The sequence below is a fragment of the Podarcis gaigeae genome (assembly GCF_964106915.1).
Source record: "Podarcis gaigeae genome assembly, chromosome: 2".
Taxonomy (NCBI): Eukaryota; Metazoa; Chordata; class Lepidosauria; order Squamata; family Lacertidae; genus Podarcis; species Podarcis gaigeae.
This window is the reverse complement of record NC_139679.1, coordinates 50,004,811-50,029,620: the sequence shown is the minus strand read 5'-3', so window position 1 is coordinate 50,029,620 and position 24,810 is coordinate 50,004,811. Positions and strand designations below refer to the sequence as shown.

Genomic DNA, 24,810 nt, shown 5'->3' with positions numbered 1-24,810 from the left:
TCTTGACAGACTCTGGGGTTGTGCGCCCATCTCACTCAAGAGGCCAGGGGCCAGCGCTGTCCGGAGACACTTCCGGGTCACGTGGCCAGCGTGACAAAGCTGCATCTGGCGAGCCAGAGCCGCACACGGAAACGCAGTTTACCTTCCCGCTGGTAAGCGGTCCCTATTTATCTACTTGTACCCGGAGGTGCTTTCGAACTGCTAGGTTGGCAGGCGCTGGGACCGAGCAGCGGGAGCGCACCCCGCCGCAGGGATTCGAACCGCCGACCTTTCGATCGGCAAGTCCTAGGCGCTGAGGCTTTAACCCACAGCGCCACCTGCGTAGTATTAATTAGGAAGACTGAAATGTGACATTTTAGTGTATTTTTCATCTTTGTTGGAAGCCGCCCAGAGTGGCTGGGGAAACCCAGCCAGATGGGCGGGGTACAAATGAATTATTATTATTATTATTATTATTATTATTATTATGAAACTTGTATCATTGTATATAGCTCACTCTGAAAAATGTATCCACAGTGAGACTATGAATTAAGCATACGGTTGAATCTGAGATATACAATACAGTATTTTAAAAACTGAGCTATGGCTGGAGCTTGGTTTTAGTATGGCAGAACAATTTGACTGACAGAAGAATCATAAAGATGGGTTGCATTTCACCTTTAAGCTTTCATTTTAAAAAACCCACACACCTAAACGTATAGAATTTATTAAAAAAGAATCAAGATTACAAATTGAATACAATAACTCAAAACAATTATTTAAGTCAAACATGGTCAATCTTTCATAACATTAGTACATCCGAAAAGATCAGAAATGTAGTTAAGGAGGCAAGAGAACCACTAATCTACATTTTGCCTCATAAGAATAAACTTGCCAGCCCAGTGTGCAATTAATGTCACATTTTAACAGGTACCTGAAACTATTACACATTTCTGCTTTGTTAACCAACCAGTTGATGTGCTTATTTTACTTCTTCTAGAGCAACAGCTTTTGAGGTATATCACACAGCTCCTGTAGTAGAATCTGAAGAATTTAGTTTCTGTTTTGCATATCTACTCAGCTAAGGCAACATGATAAAAGTTGCCTATATGAAGTCTGAGTTTTTAATAAAAGGCACTGAAGAAGATAACCAAATGTTCTAGTAGATTGCTGTACACTTAAATACCTCAGTAACAGAAAAGGCTATTCGATTTATTGTTGAGTACACTGAGTTTCAGGATCTTGTTTGGGAGCCATAAACATTATGGGGTATGTTTTCTTGTGGCTTTTCTTCTCATGTTTTCTTGTCTGTTCAGCTGCAACAGTGTAGTTTTCTTCTGTCTTTATTCCAGGGTCAGATGTTAACCTATAGGTAAAGCAACCACTCTCGTTTCACTCTAAATTTTAATAATGAACACTGAAGTTAACAAACTACTACCCAAAACATGTTAAATACCATAAAATTAAGTTATTGTTTCCTTGTTCACAGGCACTATTAGCTTCTGAACACTTTTACATCAAGCCATGCCAAAAATGTAAAAAGCAGACATACAAGAAGCCATGGAGACAACACAAGTTTACTAAAAAGAACAAAATTACATTATGTGTTAGGTACAATCAGAAATTTAGTGTTAATCTCCTCACCAGGTTTACCAGCTGCTGGAGTAAGCATATTAAGCAGTACTGTTTGTACATTTGGTACACAAGCAAGAAATCTTTTTCTAGCTTGACTAGTGCAAAAATTGGGAATTAAACTGTTTCAAGTCAGAATACCACAGGGACTTCAGGCAGCATAAAGGTTAAAATAGCCATTCATCTTCGACATACAAGAATTACTTCTAGGTGAATAGACAAGGAAGCTGTCATAAAGTGGAAGGAAAATGGTGGTCTCATTTTAGGCTTAAAAAAACATTCATAATAGACAGAATACAACACTATAGAGTGTTTGCACATCGTGGCAAAATAGAAAACATGTACAATAGCCCCAATTTAGGTTGCCAACTGTCAACAGCATGCCCCAAACACCACCTGCAAATGGCACATACCAAAGAGCCTTAGTTCTAGCACTTTGGGGCCTTTGTATCCTTCGCTTGTCTGTGACAGGAGAACGAATGAAGCAAGAAAAATTCAGTGGCTTACCCTCCCCCCACATCAGAGTGGTAGGATGAAGTGAGGATCTTGAAATCATCCTGTCAAAAGTAGTGCTTGGCAATACAAGAACACTTGTTCTCAGATCCCCTTGACATCTACAGTCAGCATTGTGGGGACCTCATCCATGTGGTGCGATATGCTGCTCATTTAGGGTATGGCTGATTTGCATACATCTGGGGTCCCCAGGATGGCAGGTGTGGGTGCATGGCACCAACAATCTCCCCTCCCCCCCAAAAAACTGGCATTTGCCAATGTCCATTGTCCCTACAGATTTGATTTTATTCTTTAATTGAAGACTTAGATATAGTCTTTTAGCCTTGGTGGGTACTGGGCTGGCTGGAAAGTGAAGAGTGGGAATCTCACCACTCTGCCCTCTTTCTTACAATAATTTAAATATACTGAACTTTAGTTAAGCCAATCTACTAATTTTTCACTTGGCAAAATTTATCTATTCACGCTACTGCAGGAACTTTGTCTTTAGTGGAAATTGTTAATTTTTAAACTGTTGGTTAACTGTCTTCTTGTTGTTTCCAGTTCTCCTGTAGGATCAACTTTCAAATTCTTAACTATCTGTGTCTTTCGTGCAGACGTCCACCTCCACAATGCACAAACAGGCAAAGAAATAGCAGTGTAGTGTTGAATCCTTAAATTGCCAATTCAAAAGACAGAGCAGAATAAAACAAACTTGTACCTGCATACAACTAAATAAAGTTTTTTGGCCCCACATTTTCACAAGTTCTACCCCAACTTGACATGCAAGACTTCCATCTCTCAGAAACAACTACATGCCTTTCAACACCTTCTCTTTAAAGTTAAATCCCTCCTTTGTAATCTCACTAATTATTCCCTCCTCTGACCAAATATCCCTTCTATTTAATGTGCCAAACCTTCCACACCCAACTACCTTCTTCACATGACTAATATCCATCAGATTCAACATCTTAAGCATATCATAACATCTTAACCCCAACCCTGTGTCTACATGCTTCATCTTTTTAGCTGATCATTTTGAATATAGAACGCCCTTAAAATTATTATTATTAAATTATTATTTTGTTATTAATTATTATTATTATTATTATTATTATTATTATTATTATACCACCACCCTATACCTGCAGGTCTCAGGATGGTTCATAACTTAGTCCCATGGCTGGCTGTATAAGCAACCCCTCACATATACCCGCCATTAGTAGGTTTTCATTTTGAAAATACTCGCACATGTATTTCCAGGGCTTTCCCTAGGTTTTTTTGGGGGGGGGAGGGGGGAGGTAGAAATCTGAAAAAAGGCCAACACAACACAACACAACACAAAAAATGCAACAAGGATTATTTTTATAGTACTACCTGCCCAAGTCAATCAGCTATTTGCAAATGTAATTTAAGTCACGGAATTTTTGCTTCTGACTGTATTGCAAGTGCAATAATGCCCCATGCAATGGGACCAAATGTGCATTAACCTCAGCACTGCAATTCTTTATTCCACCCCAAGCCTGGCTATATGTCTGACATTTTTTGCCTTATCTGGATTTGTTGGTAATCATTTTCCTTACCCCTGGAAAAGAATTCTAAAGTAGTGTGTGTAGTCTCCAGGAGAGCATAATAATCACAAGTGCACAAGATCAAATAACACATACCATGTCAAATACACAAGACAAAAAGCCTCACCAGTGTTCCCCCCTACACCGCCACTTATGTAGTAAATGTAACCACCTACAGAACACCAATGCCCTAATATTCTCCTACTAATCCTATTAGGCAGACTCAATTTCTAGCTCCCACCTAACCACCTCACTTTCTACAAACACACACACTTTTATCAAGTGACTAATATCAAACTGTTTCTTTCCCTTTTCCTAAATTACTATGCTGGACAATATAAGCATGCAATAACCTGGTTTTACAGGATTGCTTGCATAAGATTTGTGCAATACTATTCACACTTACTTAGGGACACGGGTGGAGCTGTGGGTTAAACCATAGAGCCTAGTACTTGCCTTTCAGAAGGTTGGCGGTTCTAATCCCTGCGATGGGCTGAGCTCCCGTTGCTTGGTCCCTGCTTCTGCCAACCTAGCATTTCGAAAGCACGTCAAAGTGCAAGTAGATAAATAGGTACCGCTCTGGCAGGAAGGTAAATGGCGTTTCCGTGCACTGCTCTGGTTCGCCAGAAGCAGCTTAGTCATGCTGACCACATGACTCAGAAGCTATACGCCGACTCCCTCGGCCAATAAAGTGAGATGAACGCTGCAACCCCAGAGTCAGTTACGACTGGACCCAATGGTCAGGGGTCCCTTTACCTTTACCTTTATTCACACTTACTTGGGAATAAGTCCCACTGAAGTCAGTATGACTTACTTCTGAGTAGAAATGCATAGATCATACTGTTAGTCAATTAAAAAAAAAAAAAAACACTGATTACCACAACCACTGATCACAGCTATCCAAGCAAATTTTACTTAGCAATTTAAAAAATCCTGAAACTGTCTATGCCAGGGATGGCAAAGCTATAGCCTGCAGGCCAGTCCTAGACTGTGAAACCATTTTTATTGGCCTGCCACTATCCTCCAAAATCAGGATCCATCTTTTGACCTTTGAAAAATGTCTCTTCTCCTTCTGGCATGGTGCCTGAAGTGATGCACAAGTAAAGTGGGAAGAGAGCTCCTTCCTGATTTCCTGGGCTCCTAGGACCTTCTTACAATGGCACCAAACCAGAAGGAGAAACGCCGCTTTTCAAAAATTAAAAAAGATGCTCTGTTCTGGGCTTTCATCCCCATTGGAGCACTGGGGTAGAAAGGTGCACTGGGTGTGGTGTGTGCATGCTGTATGCACACAAGTGTAAGTGTACATTGGCCAGACCTATCACTGGCTGACATACAATCCTCAATGCAGCTCTCTGGATATAAAAGGTTTGTCACACCTGGTCTAAGCAATCTTGTACAGTGGTACCTTGGTTGCCGAACTTAATCCATTCCGGGAGTCTGTTCGACTCCCAGAACCGTTCGAAAACCAAGGTGTGGCTTCCAATTGGCTGCAGCAGCTTCTTGCACTCAGTCGGAAGCCGCGGAAGCCGTGTCGGACGTCCAGCTTCCCAAAAAAGTTCGCAAACCGGAACACTTCTGGGTTTGCGGCGTTCGGGAGCTGATTTGTTCAGGAGCCAAGCCATTCAACAACCAAGGTACCACTGAACTTGAATGTCTGAGACAAGTTACATACTGTATCTGGACAAGTCAGACCTTCACTGCTAATTCTCCCAAGAGCATAAAAACAGAAATATATATCAATTAGAAAATACAACTTGGGTGTGGGGGTGAAGAAACATCAAAGCAAAATATAATCTGTAATTACATTAACACACACAAAAAAAACACTCCTGGGAGTTCAATAGCCATAGCCATATAATGGCCTTCCATATAAGGAAAAGCTCACCTAGTTACCTAGTTTCCCCACCCATTTCAACACTAAATTTCTATATCCACTTATTAAAAACCTTGGGGCTTTAAGTTTAAAATTTATTCTGAAAGCTAACAATGGTTTTTCAGGCATTTTCATCATGAAGTTAATATTGCAAATTTTTGCAGAGATCGTATGCAAATTGAAAAATAAGCTGGAAAGTACAATAGTGTGAATTACACAACTGCCAACGCAGAGGGAAAATATAGTGCAAGCACGAGATTATTGCAGTGATTTTTCAAAGTGAAAGAACATTTTAGTTTTAAATCAGTCCATGATTTAAGAGTCCTTTTGATTCTCTGTAATTTTGATCTTTTTAAACAGTTTTGAAAATTTCAAACTAGGTAGCTGGAACTGAGGGACGACACTGCATGCAACACTGAGAAAGTAAATGAAGAAATGGATAGCAAAGTTCATGCAGCGGAAAAAAAGTGATGCAGGTCTGTGCTGATTGCCTTGCTCATACATATTAGAAGACACTGACCTGGTAGAGAGGGAGGGTCCAATTTCATTCTTATCTTTCATATTTATAGCTGCCCTATCCAGTTCTTCCTCCTTGATTTTAACCTTCTTCCTTTCAGGTTGATCACTTCTCTGTTCAATTGCAGAAAGGGGAACTTTGTTCACTGATACGGCCTGAAGTGTGGTTTTCAGAGCATCCTCACTTAGTTTTGTCTCTTCCTTTTTCTGAGATAGCATACAAGAGGTTTCACACTCAGAAGACCCTCTGCTACTTAAGTTGTATGAAATCACATCCCCTGGAGCCTTCTTGAGATTGAACGAATCTCTCATTAACTCTAGAGTAAAAAAAATATGAAACAAAACACACAATTGTTTTGGTCAAATAGGTTTGATTGACCTCCACCCTTATCTATATTCATTCCTTTTTCATTAAAAGAAAATGCATTTTGGATCACCATTGCAAAATCTTAAGATTTCACAGTTTAACTACATATTTGTTCTGTTTACTCAGAGAAACTGCAAGAAATTTCAACATCCAGATCCAAAAAACATTTTTTGTAACTTTTATATATCTACAATTCCTAAGTCAATGTTCTGCTTGCAAAAGGAAAGCATAATATTGGATCAGAAAGAATTGTGTAAAGCATTACCCCAAGCAAACTGGCACCGATTCTGGAGTAATGACATAGGCCTTGTTTTCATTGGTTAATTTTGCCATGACCAAGGATACAAGCATTCTGAGCAAAAGTGTTCTCTGAATGTTGCAAGATACAATACATTGCAAGATAGCAAAGCAATGTATTCACAGCAGGCCACAGGAAGCCCTCTTGTCTATAGCCGAGAATCAAATTAAGAACTTACCACACAATGTGGTAACATTTTTTATGGTGGCTGCACGCCAACTCAAAGCAAACAACTAGAAAGGTAAAAGGAATATTTATTTTTTAAAATGGTACAAATGTATCAAACTTAAGTGGAATTAAAAGTCAAGAGACAGAATAAATTGGAAGATTATTTCAATGTACATTACTATAACATTTTAGTTATTGATAAACTAGTATTAGTCCTCCCCATGCTTGTGGATGGATCCAACTTATAGATGAGGCTGCTGGATTATATTAGATAGGTTGATAATTGAGTCAAAGGGCTAATATTTCTTGCAGCCATACAAGTATTGTATAGATGTAGTGCATTTATTCTTTTATTAGCAAAATACATATTTGATAGGTCGTATTCAACTAAGTTTTATTCTGAGTAGACCCATTGGAAATAATGAACATAAAACTGTTGAATACCACCCAGTATCTCTAAAATACTATATAACACTGGGCTGACCACGAAGGTTTCCAATGGTTCCCCAAAATTTGAGATTTCATCTTTTTAAAAAAGAGTCTCATCTTCCTAGAAAGTTATGGAGCAAAATGTGCAGGTAGCATTTAAGCAATTTCTGTGAAATGAGAGTGATGTGGCTACATTGTATACTTCTCCTGGTGGTGAGGAATGCTTCCTGGTATTAGATAGCAATAGCATTAGTATGTCTAATGTCCATAATAAGGATCAGCAGCACATAGCTGACATCTCATTGTAAACATAAGGTTATTGGGAGTGGTTGTCTCTCTAATTTTCTATTATGCCAGTCCCAGGAACAGCCATTTTCTATTATGCCGTACCCACTCCACAGCTACCACTTTGTGCTCACTAGCCCCAAAAACAGATAGGTAGCCGTGTTGGTCTGCCATAGTCAAAACAAAACAAAAATTCCTTCCAGTAGCACCTTAAAGACCAACTAAGTCAGTTCTTGGTATGAGCTTTCGTGTGCATGCACACTTCTTCAGATACACTCAGTGCTAAGGTGCTACTGGAAGGAATTTAAGGTGCTACTGGAAGGAATTTTTTTTTGTTTTAGCCCCAAAAAGTTGACAACTGCTGACCTCATGTAATACCAAAAAACACCCTGTGATGCATCATGTTACACAAAATAAACTCATTTTCTAAAAAATGTCAAACGCTTCAATCTTTGCAATTAATCAAATTTCAAGTTCTTTTTTACATACATTAGAACAGAATAAAAGTCAGACATGTAACTAATTGATGCAGGTCCTTGAAAAACTTTTGGGCAAACACATACAACAGACCTCCTCATGAGCAGTGGGCTTTACTGCATTAATAACACTGCTTTATAACCACTACACAGCTGATTCACAGCAAGGAAAGAGGATCAGGATGAAGAGAAACCTTTGAACAGAAGGTAACTGAGCATATGTCAAGGCCAAGAAACGCTACGCTATCTAACCTCTCTGTTTTCCTACCAGCATTGATCAGCTTTATTGGATGGAAGCAAAAATACGTAACTGACACTGGTCACATTATGCCATAACATCACACCAGGGATGGGTGCAGGGAAGCAACTCAACACATAACAAACTTATTCCAGGATACCTGCAAAGCGCAAATTAAGCCATATGGCTCCCCCCATTCACATACTATACATACAAAATAAGGGAACAGAAATTGTTACCTTCAGGTTGATACTTTATTCTCAATTCATCCAGCATCACACGCAAATTTATGCTCTCACTTTGAGAGGCTTCAAGTTGTCTTTCCTTTGCAAAGAGCTTCCTTTCCATCTCCAAGACGCGTTGACTCTCAAACAGAGCCTTCATCCGCTGTAGCGACAATTCACTTTTCAAATTTTCTATCTCTTTTCTGCAAAATAAATTATCTGTATGAATACTGAAATACATAGTTGCATTAACATTAAGTTCCTAAGTTCTTACCATTCCAGCCTTGAACTCACCACCTTTCAGTACCAGGAAAAAAATCCTCCTATCCTATTTATTCCAATAATGTGTGCATATTATTAAGATAAACTACAGATTGACTAGCAGCAAACGTTTGTAAAATAGATTACTAGTGGGCCAGAATACAATAGAATTAGCAGATCCATTTAGGAGTTACATATTGTAAGATAAACAAGAACAGGTTCATGCTGCTGCCTTATTTGAATTGTGTTTTCCTTGCATGGATGTGGGGACATCAATGTGCAACTTAATATGATGGTTGTGACAAAGTTGGAAAGACACTGTGGAACAGGCTGTCAGTGTTACCATGTTTCTACCATTACTCCTATGTTTTTACTACCTGTCTGGAAGAGAGAATGGGGTTCTGACTAGTAAATTTGTCTCAGAATTATGAAACAATACTTAACTTTAACTAAATAGGTTTGGTTTATTTGTATTTATTATGTATCTCATTTATTTCCCATCTTTCCTCAAAGGCCCTCTACAATTTATTCTCACAAAACCCCTGTGAGGGAGGTTAGGCCGACAGACTGACTGACCCAAGATCACCCAGTGAGTTTCATGGCTAAGCAGAGATTTGAACGCTGGGCTCCTAGTTCCTACTCCACACTCAAACCACTAGACCAGACTCAGAATCAGGTTGTCAGTTTCTATAACCAGCTGTGAGGTTTTAATACTACATTTCTAATTCACAAGACTTACTCTGAATTCTCAAGTTTCATCTGAAGCAAATCGGTGTAATATCCATCTTCAGATTCTGCATATTCTGAAGTGCTTGAAAGTTTCAGCGCTTTTGAATTTTCAGACTTCTGGGAAGATAATTTTTTTTTAAAAAAAAATGAGCTCTTTTCCTTTTGCCATTTCAGTCATCTGGGTTTGAATATTAATGGCAAAGAGGAAACTTTTTCACATAGACAATACTGACAGAAGTGTATATCATTCAAATGTAATAATAAATTATGCTGCATATCAGCAGAGGAAGTTGCTATACCAAATTCTCATCCCAAATTGGTCTACCTCAGAGCCAAGCCAGACTGGCTTTGTATCGCCTGCTGGAAAGCTGAAGCACACCTTTCTGTTCAGTACTTTCTGGAATCACTACTGAAGGTGTTATCTACCAAGGGCAAAACTAAAGTAATAAATGGCAACCATTCAGCAATTCCTCAGCATGTCCCAAAATATGTTTCGGGTGTTAAATAATACCACAGGTGTTAAAATTTACAATGGACAGTTTGATCAATCTCTTCTTGCTTATACAAATAAGGTTGACTTCTGTTCTCCAGTCAGGAATATGTGACATTGAGCATAACCAAGCATACAAGAGTACAGTTTTACTCCAGGCAACTGTACTTCATTTAAACCAGGACTCAATCCTTGTACTTTTTCAGAAAGTGTTCAACCCTGGAGCACAAATAAAAGAGGATGCCAGAGAATATTATATACATCTTTAAACTCTAATTAGAACTTATTGAAATATATCTGAAATGAGAAGGGCTCAGAACTTGGACATGGAAGATGTATCTTGCTAGAAATGTGCACAGACAAGTGGGGTCTCTTTTTACCATCACTTGTGACTGCAGGCTCCCGAGTGTGCATGGTAATAGTTTTGAGGCTCCAAATAATGCTCCAAGGAGCTGGATCAACTCAACATCTAGATTATTTCAGTTATATTTAGATACAGTGGTACCTCAGGTTACAAACACCTCGGGTTACAAACACTTTGGGTTACAGACTCCGCTAACCCGGAAATACAGTGGTGCCCTGCAAGACGAAAAGAATCCGTTCCGCGATTCTCTTCGTCTAGCGGTTTTTTCGTCTTGTGACGCAAGCCCATTGACAGCTTAGCGGATTAGCGGTCTAGCGGCTTTTAGCGATCAGCTGTTAAGCGGCTTAGCAGTTTAGGAAAAGGGGGGGAAGTGGGGGGAAACCGCGGGAACTCGCAAGATTTTTTTCGTCTTGCGAAGCAACCCCATAGGGAAATTTGTTTTGCGAAGCGCCTCCAAAACGGAAAACCCTTTCGTCTAGCGGGGCGTTCGTCTTGCGGGGCACCACTGTAGTACCTTGGGTTAAGAACTTTACCTCAGGATGAGAAGAGAAATTGTGTGCCGGCAGCACGGCAGCGGAAGGAGGCCCCATTAGCTAAAGTGGTACCTCAGGTTAAGAATGGACCTCAGGAATGAATAAAGTTCATAACCAGAGGTACCACTGTAATTCTGTAAATGTAGTTTTTTCCATTTACTACCTGGCATAAATACTTGTCATACAATTAGTAACATTCTGTTTCAATCAGATGCACAATGCATGCTCATTGTCAAGTCAGTGATCCAGATTACCTGGTTCTGTGCTTACTGTGCAATGTTTTCCAACACAGTTGTATGTGCTTCCTTACCCAATTACTAATACTTTAAAAAAACAAAACCAGAATTTTATTCTCCATGCATATACCATGGGCTTTTCCAGTTGCTTCACTTTCATTAGAAGTTCTTCTATTTCACCATTCTTTTGTTGAAGCATGCTTTGCAAACGTTCCAGCTGATCATGCTCCCCTTGCGAACCTTTCATCCGTAGAAGAGCAGCCATCTGTAGCTACAAGATAAACCAAATATTGGGTTGGCACTTTTACAAATATTCTGTTACAGTACACATTAATGCAACTCAAGTCCCAGAACAGAATGACCAAGATTCAGAACACCAAGACACTAGTTATCTGAACTCAAAGAAGTTTTGAACTTGGTTTTCCCTGTGTACTCCATACCACATGTCAAATTGCTTTTGAAACTGATTGTTGGCTGAAAAGCTCTGTGTAATACATCATTGGTCTCAGCTGCTTAAAGTTAATGAAAATTCATTCGTGCATTTTTACCAGCCTCCATCATCTATTCAACAATAGCCATGCTATGAGCTGCTTGCTAATAGCTGCTAGCTAATTTACCAGAACACAATGTTATCACTTGAAATTTCCTCCACTGCCCCTCCATTCCATAGGCTTATTTCACCAAAGTTTATCCCAGAGAGCATATCAAACTAATACTGAGCTGACTATGGCATTTGGAAGACCCCTACAAGAAAGAGTCTTCTAGTGTACAAACACTGTGATTTGTTTATAGTAATTTTAAGTAAAATGACATTTGATGCATTGTTGTCAGCCACTCTGAGCAAATTTGTAGAAAAGCAGTATGCGAACAGCAACTCAAAAGAAGCCTTGTTTACGATCTCAAATTACACAACAACTACTAAAGGTCTTTATTGCTCAGCTTCTTAAACAGTGCTCATTTCTCCAAGCTGAGTTTTTAGCACATTCCTCACATCTTAAATCACTTTTTTAAAAACCCAATTCTATCATTTACGTATATGAAAAATAAATGTCTCAGAGAGTACAGAACTCTAGCACACATACTTTTAATTCCTATCTTATAGTCTTTCAATTTCTAACAAAGGAAATGTTGACTTAATCATACCTTCAGTCTTTGCTGCTGTTCTCTAGTGAAAGAATACTGATTTTGTAGCAACTGATATTTTACTTTCATACTGATCAACTGACGCTCCATTTCTGCTCTACGGTCCTCTACCTACAACACATTAAGGGGAAAAAAAACCTGTAAAGTTGGTTCTGGCATCATTTAAAATTTTATACACTATCTTGTATGTTAGTGTCATTAGATATCTTTACTTTATTAATCACCATGTCAACAGAAACATCTGTACTTTACATGAAGTACTGGCCAGATTACAGTGGTACCTTGGGTTACAGACACTTCAAGTTACATACGCTTCAGGTTACAGACTCCACTAACCCAGAAATATTACCTCGGGTTAAGAACTTTGCTTCAGGATGAGAATAGAAATTGTGCTCCGGCGGCGTGGCAGCAGCAGGAGGCCCCATTAGATAAAGTGGTGCTTCAGGTTAAGAACAGTTTCAGGTTAAGAACGGACCTCCGGAACGAATTAAGTACTTAACCCGAGGTACCACTGTAGTAGCAAAATAATTCATTGCCATGAAACCTGGCAGAAACATTTCTACAAGCATTTGAAGGAATACTTTATATTTAATATATGTGAAGTCATTAAGTAATTATATATTACCACGACCACAAAGATTTCATGCACTCAGGCATAAAAGTTCAACCCTTCAATTAAGCACCAATATTTGTTAGGGCAATACACACTGACTCAGCTAATAATAATAATAATAATAATAATAATAATAATAATAAAGCATCCACCCATGATGTTCTAATTCTTTCAGATAGTGGTTCCTGCAGATCCAGCTCTGGGAGTTGGACAGGACACAACTCAAAGAGTTATTTCCTTACTAGGTGTTCTGAATTACTGCTGTTGTGCTACCTGTATTTATGGCCCTGGACTGTTCAGACTAACAGGAATCAGCATGCCCAATCTGCAGGCACTTGGCACACTAATTCAACACGTGGAAACACTTCAACAGAACTACTTCAACCAATCCAGAGGATTTTTGCAATGCCATGGTCGTCTTGAAGTATTTCTACTATGAAAAGGCATTAAGCTCAATAACTGTAAAGTATAGTGAACTAAAATATTTGTTCCAAGTATTATTCTGACTTTGAATTGAACAAAAGATTCAAATACATTGGTCAGTTTTTGAAGTGAGCAAATGCAAGACGCCTGTATAACCAGAAACATACTTTCTAAAAATCTTTGACATATATACTTTCCTGTCTTTTTTAAAAAAATAATCTTATTAGGTTTTCAAGAATAAGTAAATATATAATCAGGGAAAGTTATTACTGTATTGAATAAAGTATGCTGATACAGTTGCATTACACTATTATACTTCCCTCACCCAGCAAACTAACATACACAGAACCACTATAAGAAATAAACTAACTGAAATAAAACTAAATACCCCTCCCTCATCCCCCACAGCCAACAGACCCTTTGATTCCAAGTGTCATAAGAATGGCCCACATATACATTTTCTGTTAACAAAAATAACATTAGTACCTCAGCGAATAAGGAATTGCCTTTACTGGAAGGATCCAGGGCTTCTTGCCGTGCATGGTCAAGCTGAAGCTGAAGGTCTCTATTTACTTCATGAGCTTTCTAAAATTGAGTCAAGGAAAATCGTTAGATCTCCGTTACATTTTCACAACTAAATTTGTGTTGTAGTGCAACACATACTCTTATTGATTTGTGGAGTTCACTTTTAGGATCACTGTTGTTTTGTTTAATAGTTAATGCAATAACTATTAAACAAAGCACACCCAAAGAGCCTGCTCTTAAGTCACATCTAAGGAAAATGAAAGAAAAACTGATGTGACTTCCCCACCTTCATGAGTGCAAAGCCACAAGAGGCTTCTCACCACTGCAAACAGCATTTGAATGTTACTGCACCCATACAATGTCAAATATTCAACCTGGTGTCAGGCAGTATTTCAGCTAAAACTATCCAAACAGCCTTGGTTAGAAAATAAGCTTGCTGTTTCAGCATTAAATGTGTAGTGTTATTTTCACCATCACTATTGGTAGGAAGCATGATACATCACCTCTAACGCGTTACAGTATGAAACAATATCTTTTTCTCTGTCTTCTCTCTCCTCTTCGAGACGTGCCAGTCGATTAGTCAGATTGCTGTTTCCAAGTTCTAGTTGCTCCTTGCTGTACTGAAGATCATGTAACCTGTCCTCAAGGTCTGCCTATCACAAAATTTAGATACCATGAGTAATTTACTTTCTAATTGTATATTCTGGAATACTATTTTGACTTTTCAATTATTTGTACAAAGCAAGGACTGCAACCTGAAGCAGAGATGAATATTAGTACTAGTGCTTTTAAGGATATTAGACCATGATCAAATTTCTATAGCAGGAAGGGTGATTTTTTCTGTGGTTTATTATTATTATTAAATACTTTATTCACACTAATTTGCTGCATACCTTTGCCTGTTCAAGTGCCACCAGCTCAAGTTGAAGATTGAGCACTTCTGAAGACATGGTTTCATGTACACGCTCTGACATCATGCGCAGTTCTTCTGTTTTAGAAGCAAGGACCTCCTTCAGATGCTCCACTTTGTGTTTCGACTGTTTCTCACTAAGAAGTGTTTCCTCTAGTTCAGATTTCAGTTTTTCCATCTTCAAAACAGCACCCAGAGAAAACACCTTTTGAGTTCAGAGACCTTTAAGCATGTCCCTCTACCCACTTGTGAGCTGATTTTTCCAAGTAGCTTAAGCAATTCATTATTTATTACATTTATATCCACTCTCTTCCATCATGGAACTGAAGGCAGCATGCATACGGTTCCCAGGAGGTCTCCCATTTCCATCAATATCCTATCAATATACGATAAGGAAGCCATCGCTTCCTTAGTATTTGCCCAACTCAAGCACATCTGAACTACATAGGATTTTAAGATTATGATATATGCTGTCATTAGAAAAACATTGTTCAGAATCCCAAACAAAAATACCATAATTCTATCATACACTATGTAATCATACACCTATAAGTGGCTAATTACCACTCTTAATAAGTGGCTCTTTATCATTCATCTATTCAAAACAGCTTTGTCAGCAACCAAATTATGTTTATAACACTTTCAAGATAGGCATTAATAATTGCTTTAAGGTATCACCTGCTGCACATAATACGTATTCTATCACCAACCTTATTCTTAAGTTCATTTGTTTCTTGTCCATGCATTCTTACTAGTTGTTCACGCAGTGTATCTAATTGTATATTTTGGTGTTGCTTAAGTGTTTCACATTCAAGGTTCATACTTTCTAGCATTCTGTTCTTTAGTTCTACTTCTCTCTGGAGAGTATATTTTTCTTGTTCAAAATTCTGAAAAATAAATTTCACATTTACAGTGCAGATAGAAAACTGTTTTTAAAGGACCTTCCATTAAGTGTGTGGTCAAAAGTATAGGCCTTAGCAAGGATGGAAAGGTCCCCGTACACACTTGGGTTTCCCAAGTCTCCTTTTCTATTTCACCCACCAAAAGAGATCACCTGAGGTCCAAGAGTATGCACAAAGCACCACAACACAGTGCACCCAGATGCAGGCAGAGGTACAGTTTTCATCATGTGGCAGGGATTGCTTTTTTAAAAAATCAGCCTTATTTTATGTGAGCCAAGGTATTAAGTTATGAAGGAGTTTCATAGGCCCCTGTGATGGCCTATGAGAGATGCAAACATGGAAGACTGGTCTTCCTTCTTGTCCATCCACCCATGCACACACAGCTACCCCAACCAAACATCAGGAACTAGGCTTATGGGAAGCTTGTGCTCCTTTCTCCCAACAGCAGAGAGGGACTTCAAAAACTAAACTTTGTTGCTGTACACATCTTATTGCTGCCTACCTCTTCACAAGCATGCCTCACCACAGGCAGTATGTGCTGCCTTTAGCTTTAGCAGACAGAAAATTGTCAGAGCATGTCTTATAGCTACTGTGTCATTAACAGATTTGCTTTATCCTATACATGACATTGAGGTAGTGAGTAAAATCCAGGTGAGGAGAGATATTTCCATTACTTGGCTTCCATCTTTCTCCCCCCACCCCAGCAGCATGTTTTCCATGCATGTTTACCCAGAAGCGAGTCCCATTTACTTCCTCCCAAAGTGCATCGACCTGCAGCCAAACTCTTTTAAGAGCAAGAATCTTTTCATAAACTTCCATGTTATCTGTTAGTACAGACAGTGCTGTATCCTGTGAATCCTCTTAAAACAGATTTAGGCAGAGCCAGATGACCTTGTGAACTACCCTGCACATATCACTGGGGGTCCCAAGCAGCTCTCAATAGTACCAGGCTGCTAATGCTTCTCATGCAGTGCCATGTTTTGTCCACTTCATGCTAAATAGCAGGTTAGGGTACAGCTTGTTTTTCTTAAAAAAAAACAACAACCTGAAGTCACGTTTGTTGCTGAGGTACTACTAAAAGGCTTTGGCAAACCTGGAAGTTTTTGCAATAGGCATTCTGTACACATTGATCCAGAAATAGGTCTGAGAAGTCTGGGTTTAACGAGGCTTCCACTCTAGCAACATGTTGGCTGCTCTTTCAATTATCTTATAGGTACAGTAGCACTATGAGAAGATTGGATTTTATGGTTCGCTATCAAGCTCTGGCACAGTTTGCTAGATACTCTTTTTACATGTTAAATATTTTAAATTTAATGACTAACAGCTTTGGCATTCATGCTTCCATCAGTAGGTAGAGTGGAATCAATCTAGGGAGAGCAACATTCTGTTGATTGTTTAAAAGCTCACCTCCGTTATGGTGACTATTTCATTCTGCAATTTATCTAGCTGATTCTGTAACAAGCTCTCGCTCTCCACCAGATCTAAACCATATTGTGCTGCCTTTCTTCTTTCCTCCTCAGCTTCTTTGAGCTGACGTCGGAGACGTGAAATTGTTTCTTGATCCGGCTCCATTTTCCTTAAAACTCACACTGTACTGTATGTAAATGAAGGAAACAATTAACATTATTAAGCCTATTTTGTTAATTCAGCTTTTACTGATAAGAGCTCTGATAAACTTGTGGTTTTAAACAAGAAGACCATGCCATGGAGGCTACACGTGCCTAGCTCTTTAAAGAATAGACAACAGACTTCATCAGTCATACATGCTCAACATTAAAGGGAAACGGTCTCTAGATTTAGGGACACATGCACAGGAGTTTTTAATCCAGAGCCAGAAGTCTTTTAATGATTGGGGACAGCGGAGAAACAGCCATGTGTTTGGCACTCATATCTTGACACCAGATCAGATACTGACTTTAACAAAGTGAGAAAATGGGAAGGACATTTATCTACTGTAGTTAAAACATCAAGGGACCTTTAATCCCAAAGAGCAGGGGCAAGGCAGTGGAATGACAGGATGAGCACAAATACATGATTACCAGGTAGGTGGGCAACTGCCCCCGAGTATTTTTCCAGCAAAACTGCACCTAACTGCATATAAAACAAGACAATATAATGGGGAAAATCTTTGTCCAAGCTAGAAGCACAATGCTGTAGCACTAACTAATTTGCACATTTTAACGCTTTTCATGTGGCACTGTTTGTAACTTTAAAACAGAAGGTTCCTCTCAGGGATGAGTACAACAGAAACTGCAAAGCTAAGTTTCCAGACTCAGGGCCAAACTAGCTGTTACTTTTACTTGTTAGCAACAACAGCTGTCTGTTGCCCCCTCTGCTCACATCTTCCCCATCCCTAGTATTTAGTTTTTAAACTCAGCCAGATATAGCTGCTAACCACAAGAGTATCTTTAATAATGGGACACAGAAAGAAGAAAAACAAAAGCTCTTTTTCCAAACTATACTGTCTAAGTAATGTGGTGGTTGGGGTGGTTCCTGGGCAGACTGGCCTGATCAGGGGCGGGGGGGGGCGCTGTGCACGGCCCTTATACACGGCTCTCATTACTAACAAATGGTGATGCACACGCAAAGTGCATCTAGCCTGCAATTTCAGTTTCCGTGAATTGTAAAAGATGTTTTCTAACGTTAGCTGTTACTTACACAGTCACAGTGACCATAAGCGTCTTTATCCACTTCAACTTGATTAGGCTAGGTAGCTTCCGTCTGCATTGTAATCTCCATGATAATCTCCATTTTGGGCTTTCAGCAACTCCTGTGCATTTTCAAAGTAGAAACTGAGTGATATTTTTGCTTGATAATCATGAAGTGTCACTAAAGAAGAAATATAGTATCAATACAAAACCAAGAGCTTTGTGATGGATTTTTAAAACTCAATTAACAGCTTGAATTGCATTTTGTTGTTGTTGTTTGGAGGCGGGGAGGACTGGAGCAGGAACACAAAATCCCACTTTTAGACATCCACTATACATTAACAACAAACTTAAGAATACAGCCCTGAAAACAAAAAACAAAACAAAAAGAAATGTTTTCAATGTTATTCTATCTTGTAAATAAAAGACTAGTAACTCACCTTTAAGTGTATTCCATCTTAAGATATTGTAAACTAAAATTCAGTGACTTTTAATTAGCAAATAATCTACTTATTTCTGCTCCAAAAAATCTTCAGCTTTTTCTATCACACTCACTGTTGCCTCCCAGAATAGGTAAAAATCACATGGTGAGATAATTGAAATGCAAATCCTTTTCAATCTACTTGGAGCAGCTGTTCACTATTTCCATGGCTGCCAAAGCCTACAAGCCTGTCAAAGAACAGTGGCTCTCTGTAACCAAGGCCAACATAGTTCTTGTCTCTCTTTGCGTTCCAATACAAGCCAAGCCACAATAATAATTAAGCAAGCCCCCATCCCCATCATTGTTTACTAAGCTTTAATGAACTTTGGAGCTCAGCATATTAGATTCTTGGAAAGTTTACACCCAATTCCATTATGTAAAATGAACATTAAAAAAATTCTATGCTAACTATGTATAGTATACAATCAGGGCATTTCAACTGGTATCTTACTGTACACACTCTTCTGCAGCTGATGACGTGGCAGCAAAGTACTCCTGCTATTTTACACTTCGAAGAGGAAACAGGAATAGAGAAAGACATACGAGATAGATGCTTTTGCTTGTTTGCACATAGATGCCTACTCAAAATAAAAGGGTAAAATTAATAGGGATCAAGTTTTGTTGGGCTGTAGGTTATGACTTCCCTTTATTAAGGGAGTGATAAACCGCTCTGGGTAGAAGACTATAAATACTCAACAAATAACATTTACAGAGCAATCCTAATCATATTTACAGAGAAGTAAGCCCTGTTATGCTCAATTTGCTTTACCCACTGTTTAGGATTGAGGACTTAGGATAATACAGTCTATCACAGTAAAACATTCAAAACTCACCTGAACCTGTGGCTACTATCACAACAAGAATGGAAAGGAACTTGGGAAATCTAGGCTGTGACTCATCTTCATTGTACCACTTCAGATTAATGATTTCAGGGCCAGAAGGGAGACACAGCACAACTGTGCAGGGTTTTTTTTTTCTTTATCTCAGATATGTTTCAAGGAGAAATCTTATATAAAGAGCAAGTAAACTTTTTGCTCTCTCTACAACTATGCATGGTTTATTATTTTAATAACAAAGCAGAGATACAATCTATCCAGTTGCGCCTTAATTTTCACAATGTAATTCGGCCAAGGTGAGCATTAGATTTGAGTAAATATGGTATTACAGCTGATCACTTGCTACTGGGTAGATCCCTTTCCTTCCAACCCAGAACCTCTTATCTACAATTTATATGGAAGAGAAGTTGATGCCACCCTATAATTATATGTAGTTTTTATAGTTCCTCATATAAAACTAGGTAGCAAAATATAATCTAAGTTGCAATTACTCTACAAGTAATAATTAGGACCACATATAAAAACATGGGATAGCTGTCCAGAAAAGCCAATGATGCAACAATTTGGACTGAATTCTGATTTGAGCCATATACATTATATCCATCCTATTTTCTTGAAGATATCACAAAGGGCCACCTTAGAATCTGCTAGCAAGCACAAATTGAAGAGCTAAGACATAACACTTAGTAGTTCACAAATTCTGGGCAGCCTCCTAAGCCAAGTATTGGTGGTTGCCAGGAGCCTGCCCCTCATCCAAAGCCTTATTCCAATTCATGTGCTAAACTTCTGAAATACATGATCATCCCCTGCTCTATTGTTTGGGGTGAGGGTTACAGCATTAACAACAAAATTTAAAATAATGTAATTGCATTACACATATCCACAGCCCTCTTTTTCAGCTAGGAGATTGAGAGGAGGCTGGGAGTCATTCTCAGTTATGACAGATCAGTGTTTGGATGCCCAATGTAATTTGCAGGGATGGCTCCTTCCCATCTCCAGCTAGAGCTAACCATGCTTGCTGGAAGAGGTTGTCGCCTCAGTTGCACTATATTTCAGAAGCTTTCGTTTTCTGACCACTTCCATCAGGAGACCAAGGAGAGCAAATATTCCTTACCAATTCTTGCAAGCCCTTAGGAGCTACTACACAGGCTCTCCAACACACCCTTTGTGACAAAGGCTGGAGGAGAGGGGATGGGAGGAAGAAAGCTAGCCTGACAGCTAAGCAATGGAGGCAAAGGCCTTCATCAGGCTATTTGGGCTTCAGGATTTCAATAAGCTATCTGTACCTACCTTCAGCACAGTAAAAATAAGAGCAGAGTGAGAGAGCAAAAAAAGCCTGCCATGATGAAGTGCAGCCTCATCATTTCCCAACTTCATTGAAAGGCAAGTGGCTCAAGGCTGCACGGACTTTACTAGCCCAATACAGTGGTACCTCTGGATACGAACGGGATCTCTTCCAGAGCCCTGTTCACATCCTGAAATGAACGCAACTAGCGTCTGCGCTTCGCAATTCGCTGCTTCTGCGCATGACGTTTGACCGTCTGCGCATGCGGCGAAACCCAGAAGTAACGCGTTCCGTTACTTCTGGGTCACCGCGGAGCGCTCAACCTGAAGCAACTTCAACCCGAGGTATGACTGTACTGGAAAGAAGGTGTCCTATCTAAAGAAGATTGGCAAGTTGAACTAATGGAATATGCTGAAATGGCAAAACTGACAATGAAATTAAGAGGAAGAGATGATAACGAATTTAAGGAAGAATGGAAGATGTTTATTGTATATATACAGAAGGTTAATACATTAGCAGGGTTTTAAGATACTTAGTCATGCTGGCCACATGACACGGAAGCTGTACGCCGGCTCCCTCAGCCAATAAAGTGAGATGAGCGCCGCAACCCCAGAGTCGGCCACGACTGGACCTAATGGTCAGGGGTCCCTTTACCTTTACCTAATGTTATTATGAATGGATAATACATTATTTAAGTATGTTAAAAACTTAACAATGGACATGCAGTATCTTGATAAACTATTTAACTAAGGATTGGAGGGAAGTCAATTTGTTTTGTTTTATTATTTTTGGAAAATTAATAAAATGTTATTAAAAAGAAATGCAAGTGGCTCAGGCGCCACTCAAGAAAGCAAGTTGAGGAAAACCGAGTGGAGGAAAGGATAAGCGAGCAGAGATGTGGAAAAAGGCAAGAGGGAAGAGCATCCCTGTGTTTCATTTGCTTTGAAGCAGCCTACGGGAGGAGAAGCGAATAAAGCGTCTTAGCACTCAATTCAGCAGGTGGATCTCCCCGCTCCCCAGAACAGAGATACAATTGGGTTGGGGTGTTTCACCTCCTTAACTCTCGCAACTGAAAACACAAGAGAAGGAACATTTTAAAAAGCAGTTGGCGACCATCGCAAAAGGGTTTCCTAGAGAAAGGCAGAGAGAGGAGGAGGAGCGGGGGTGGTGGGAGAATCCTTCCTCTGATAATCCTTCCACACAGCAGCCCCTGCACTCCCTAGCCTTTCCCTCAGCAAACAGAGAAACAGGAAAGCCAAACGGAAAGAAAGAGAAAATAAACTCCTCTCGCCCCCTCTCAATTGCCGCTCACCTGCGTCTCCTTGCAAACGTCCTCAGTTCCGGCTGCTGGGGAAGCAACAGAAAGATCCGCCAGGTCTCCAGTTTAAATTTCGCCCCCCCCCCCGTCCCCGCGCGAGACGGCCCAAATCTCACGATACTTTATTCCTTTCCCTTTTGTGGGTTGGTCGGGGCAGGGGGGCAGGGCAGCCCAGCTCCAGATGCGCGCGCAGGTCCGGAAACCTCTCTGCGTTAAGCATCTAGCGAGAGCTCGTTTGAGGCGCGCGGGTTCCGCAATAGCAAAAGCGACGCGACGAAGGGGCTTCCCTCCCTCTACTCCCCAGCTAAGAGCAGGGAAGTCTCCCGTTGAGCAGGCTCGCCCGTGGCAGCTGCCGGCCCGTAGTTGCAAATGGCTTCCCTATACATTACCTAAAAGACATCTCTCCGTAAAAAAGCGGGCAAGCGCAGGAGATCAATAGGCAGGGCGCAAAAGTAGGTGAAATGTCGGGAATGGAATGGGATAGGGTTACAAATGCTAACTTTACGAGCCGTGTATTAAGGAGCCGTTCTCTCCGGCGTCCTTTTCTTGTGGCAGGTTGAATGCTTCTGCCGTGATAAATAGGCACCGGCGGCAGCTCCTTATCAGACGGAGCGCTCCGTACGGAAGATCAGGAGCTTCCAGAGCCCTCAAATACATAGCTAGCTGGCTGGGCGGAGTCGCCATTTTCAAAGTTCTTCATTTTACGACACCCTTTTCCCTGCCTTTCTTACTTCCCGTCATCCCTTTTTCCTTCGTAAAGACTGGCGGGAGTAAGCAGCTGGCGATACAGTGCTGCTGCTTTCTTCTATAGGCTGACGACTCCTGCCCTGTCTGGTTTTGTTACTAAGTACGTTGCAAGTGTTAGAATCATAAAGGCTCATCAGATCGGCTCTCCGTTTCCACTATTTTTATTCTTTCAAGCAGCTCAGTCCCCAACACTTCTTTCTTCACAAAAGACTTCTGTCCGTTTACTTTCTAGCATTCAGCATGCTTCACATCTATGGAGCAACTCATGCTAAGAAAACAAAATACACTTGCTAACGTACAAAATAATGATACAATGGTACCTCTGGATGCGAACGGGATCCGTTCCGGAGCCCCGTTAGCATCCTGAAAGGAACACAACCCATGTGTGCGCAGGTCGCAGTTCGCTGCTTCTGCGCATGCGCGTGGCGTCATTTTGAGCGCATGCACGAGCGGTGAAACCTGGAAGTAACGCACTCTGTTACTTCTGGGTCACCATGGAGCGCAACTCGAAAATACTTAACCTGAAGCTACTTCAACCCAAGGTGTGACTGTACATTAAACATTGTTGCCATCAATTACTTCTTATGTTTGCTCCTAAGGTAGAGATACCTTTTGCAAGCTTCAGCTACTTCACCACCAGCTGTGCCTGTTCCCCAGGAACCACCTGTAATACATTATTTTGTAACTGTGGCATGGACTACTGCAGCGCAGTCCTCCTGGGACTGCCTTGGAAGACTATTCAGACATTTCAGCTGGTGCAGATCCTAAGAGCCAATCCAGATTTTTGAGTATGGGTGTTATGTGTTGTCTATAACACTTCCATCTACTTCCAAGAGAACAATGCCCCAAATTACCTGTCACTGGAGCCCTATTCCATGTGGTTGACAAATGTATGGGAGGGAGAGTAGGGACATGCCCTACTCTCAAGTTGTGATAAATGATATGAGGTTGGCAAAACCCCAGATGAGCCTAATTTGTCTGAAGGTAAATTCCATAGTGACTGAAGGCTTCCATAGCAAGATCTTACGCAGCAGCGCCTGCCTGCTCACCCTTGGGCAGTCCTACACATAAAGCATGGGATGGGTAGGTGAATCCAGAGCTGACTGGGTGAGGCTGAAGCCTGGGTACAGCTGACTTTTATAGCCAGGGAGCAGGCCAGAGGAAAGAAGCTTTCCTTCTAGACCACTCCCTAAACAGCACCCCAGGCTCACCCACGATTGACTGCAACCAGGCAGCTGGTGAATGAGGAAATGATGTCCTTCCCTGGCTGCATCAAAGATGGACCACAACTGCTGCTCCCCTCCCCCACTCAAACTGGCAATAACCTAACCTGCTTTCTGTTATGTTGACAATGAACTTAGAGTAGGAAATAATAATACAGTACTGGTATGGAATTCACATGTTTCATTTGTCTACACAATGAAAAAGTAGATATGTCACATTTTATTCAGTGGTTAAGGAAGGCTGGTACACCTAGCATTATCTTTTCTCAAAATAAAATCAGGAGTTGAAAAAGGGCAGCAGCAGAAGGAACCAAGTGCTATTTAGGCAGTGATCCAACTTTCTTAACAAACAGACCATTTTTCTAGCATAGAGTTTGCAGTTTAATAACGTGCAGCTGCATTATGATTTAACTACACAAGCCCTTAAGTACTGCTCTAGTGCCCATCCTTATTGCTTCAATCAGAAACTAAACAAACACTGTACGTGTATTAAGAGCCAACTTCTTCAGTCATTCTGTACTTCAGAATAAAAACAGCCTCTTTATAATGTACCATTGTATGTTTTTTTAAAAAAATTGTACCAAGAGCTCATTCAAAA

The 24,810-nt window shown here is 40.2% G+C and overlaps 1 protein-coding gene and 1 long non-coding RNA gene across 10 annotated transcripts in view; one reads left to right on the top strand and one right to left on the bottom strand.

The window, feature by feature from the left end:
- Nucleotides 1-736: 736 nt before the first annotated feature.
- SPDL1 (spindle apparatus coiled-coil protein 1) lies at nucleotides 737-22,932 on the bottom strand. 8 transcript variants are annotated; one of them, XM_083719245.1, is made up of 13 exons: nucleotides 22,237-22,932; nucleotides 18,333-18,444; nucleotides 17,082-17,268; nucleotides 15,483-15,659; nucleotides 14,756-14,950; nucleotides 14,366-14,515; nucleotides 13,824-13,922; nucleotides 12,302-12,412; nucleotides 11,289-11,429; nucleotides 9,546-9,649; nucleotides 8,561-8,748; nucleotides 6,065-6,377; nucleotides 737-1,345 (listed from the first exon to the last, which is right to left on the bottom strand). In XM_083719245.1, exons 3-13 carry the CDS (start codon nucleotides 17,244-17,246, stop codon nucleotides 1,192-1,194), a joined length of 1,797 nt encoding a protein of 598 aa, XP_083575371.1. In that variant the 5' UTR covers nucleotides 17,247-17,268; nucleotides 18,333-18,444; nucleotides 22,237-22,932; the 3' UTR covers nucleotides 737-1,191. The 8 variants fall into 8 exon arrangements, with proteins under 8 accessions (XP_083575371.1, XP_083575369.1, XP_083575370.1 ...); XM_083719243.1 differs by having other exon boundaries at nucleotides 9,546-9,652; nucleotides 22,237-22,376; XM_083719244.1 differs by lacking the exon at nucleotides 22,237-22,932 and adding an exon at nucleotides 20,930-21,073 and having other exon boundaries at nucleotides 9,546-9,652.
- The window catches only part of LOC310835330, a 37,417-nt gene continuing 35,208 nt past the window's right edge, over nucleotides 22,602-24,810 (top strand). For both annotated transcript variants that reach the window (XR_014559559.1, XR_014559560.1), the window contains exon 1: nucleotides 22,602-22,694. This is a non-coding gene — a long non-coding RNA (uncharacterized lncRNA). The remainder of the gene's footprint in view (nucleotides 22,695-24,810) is intronic.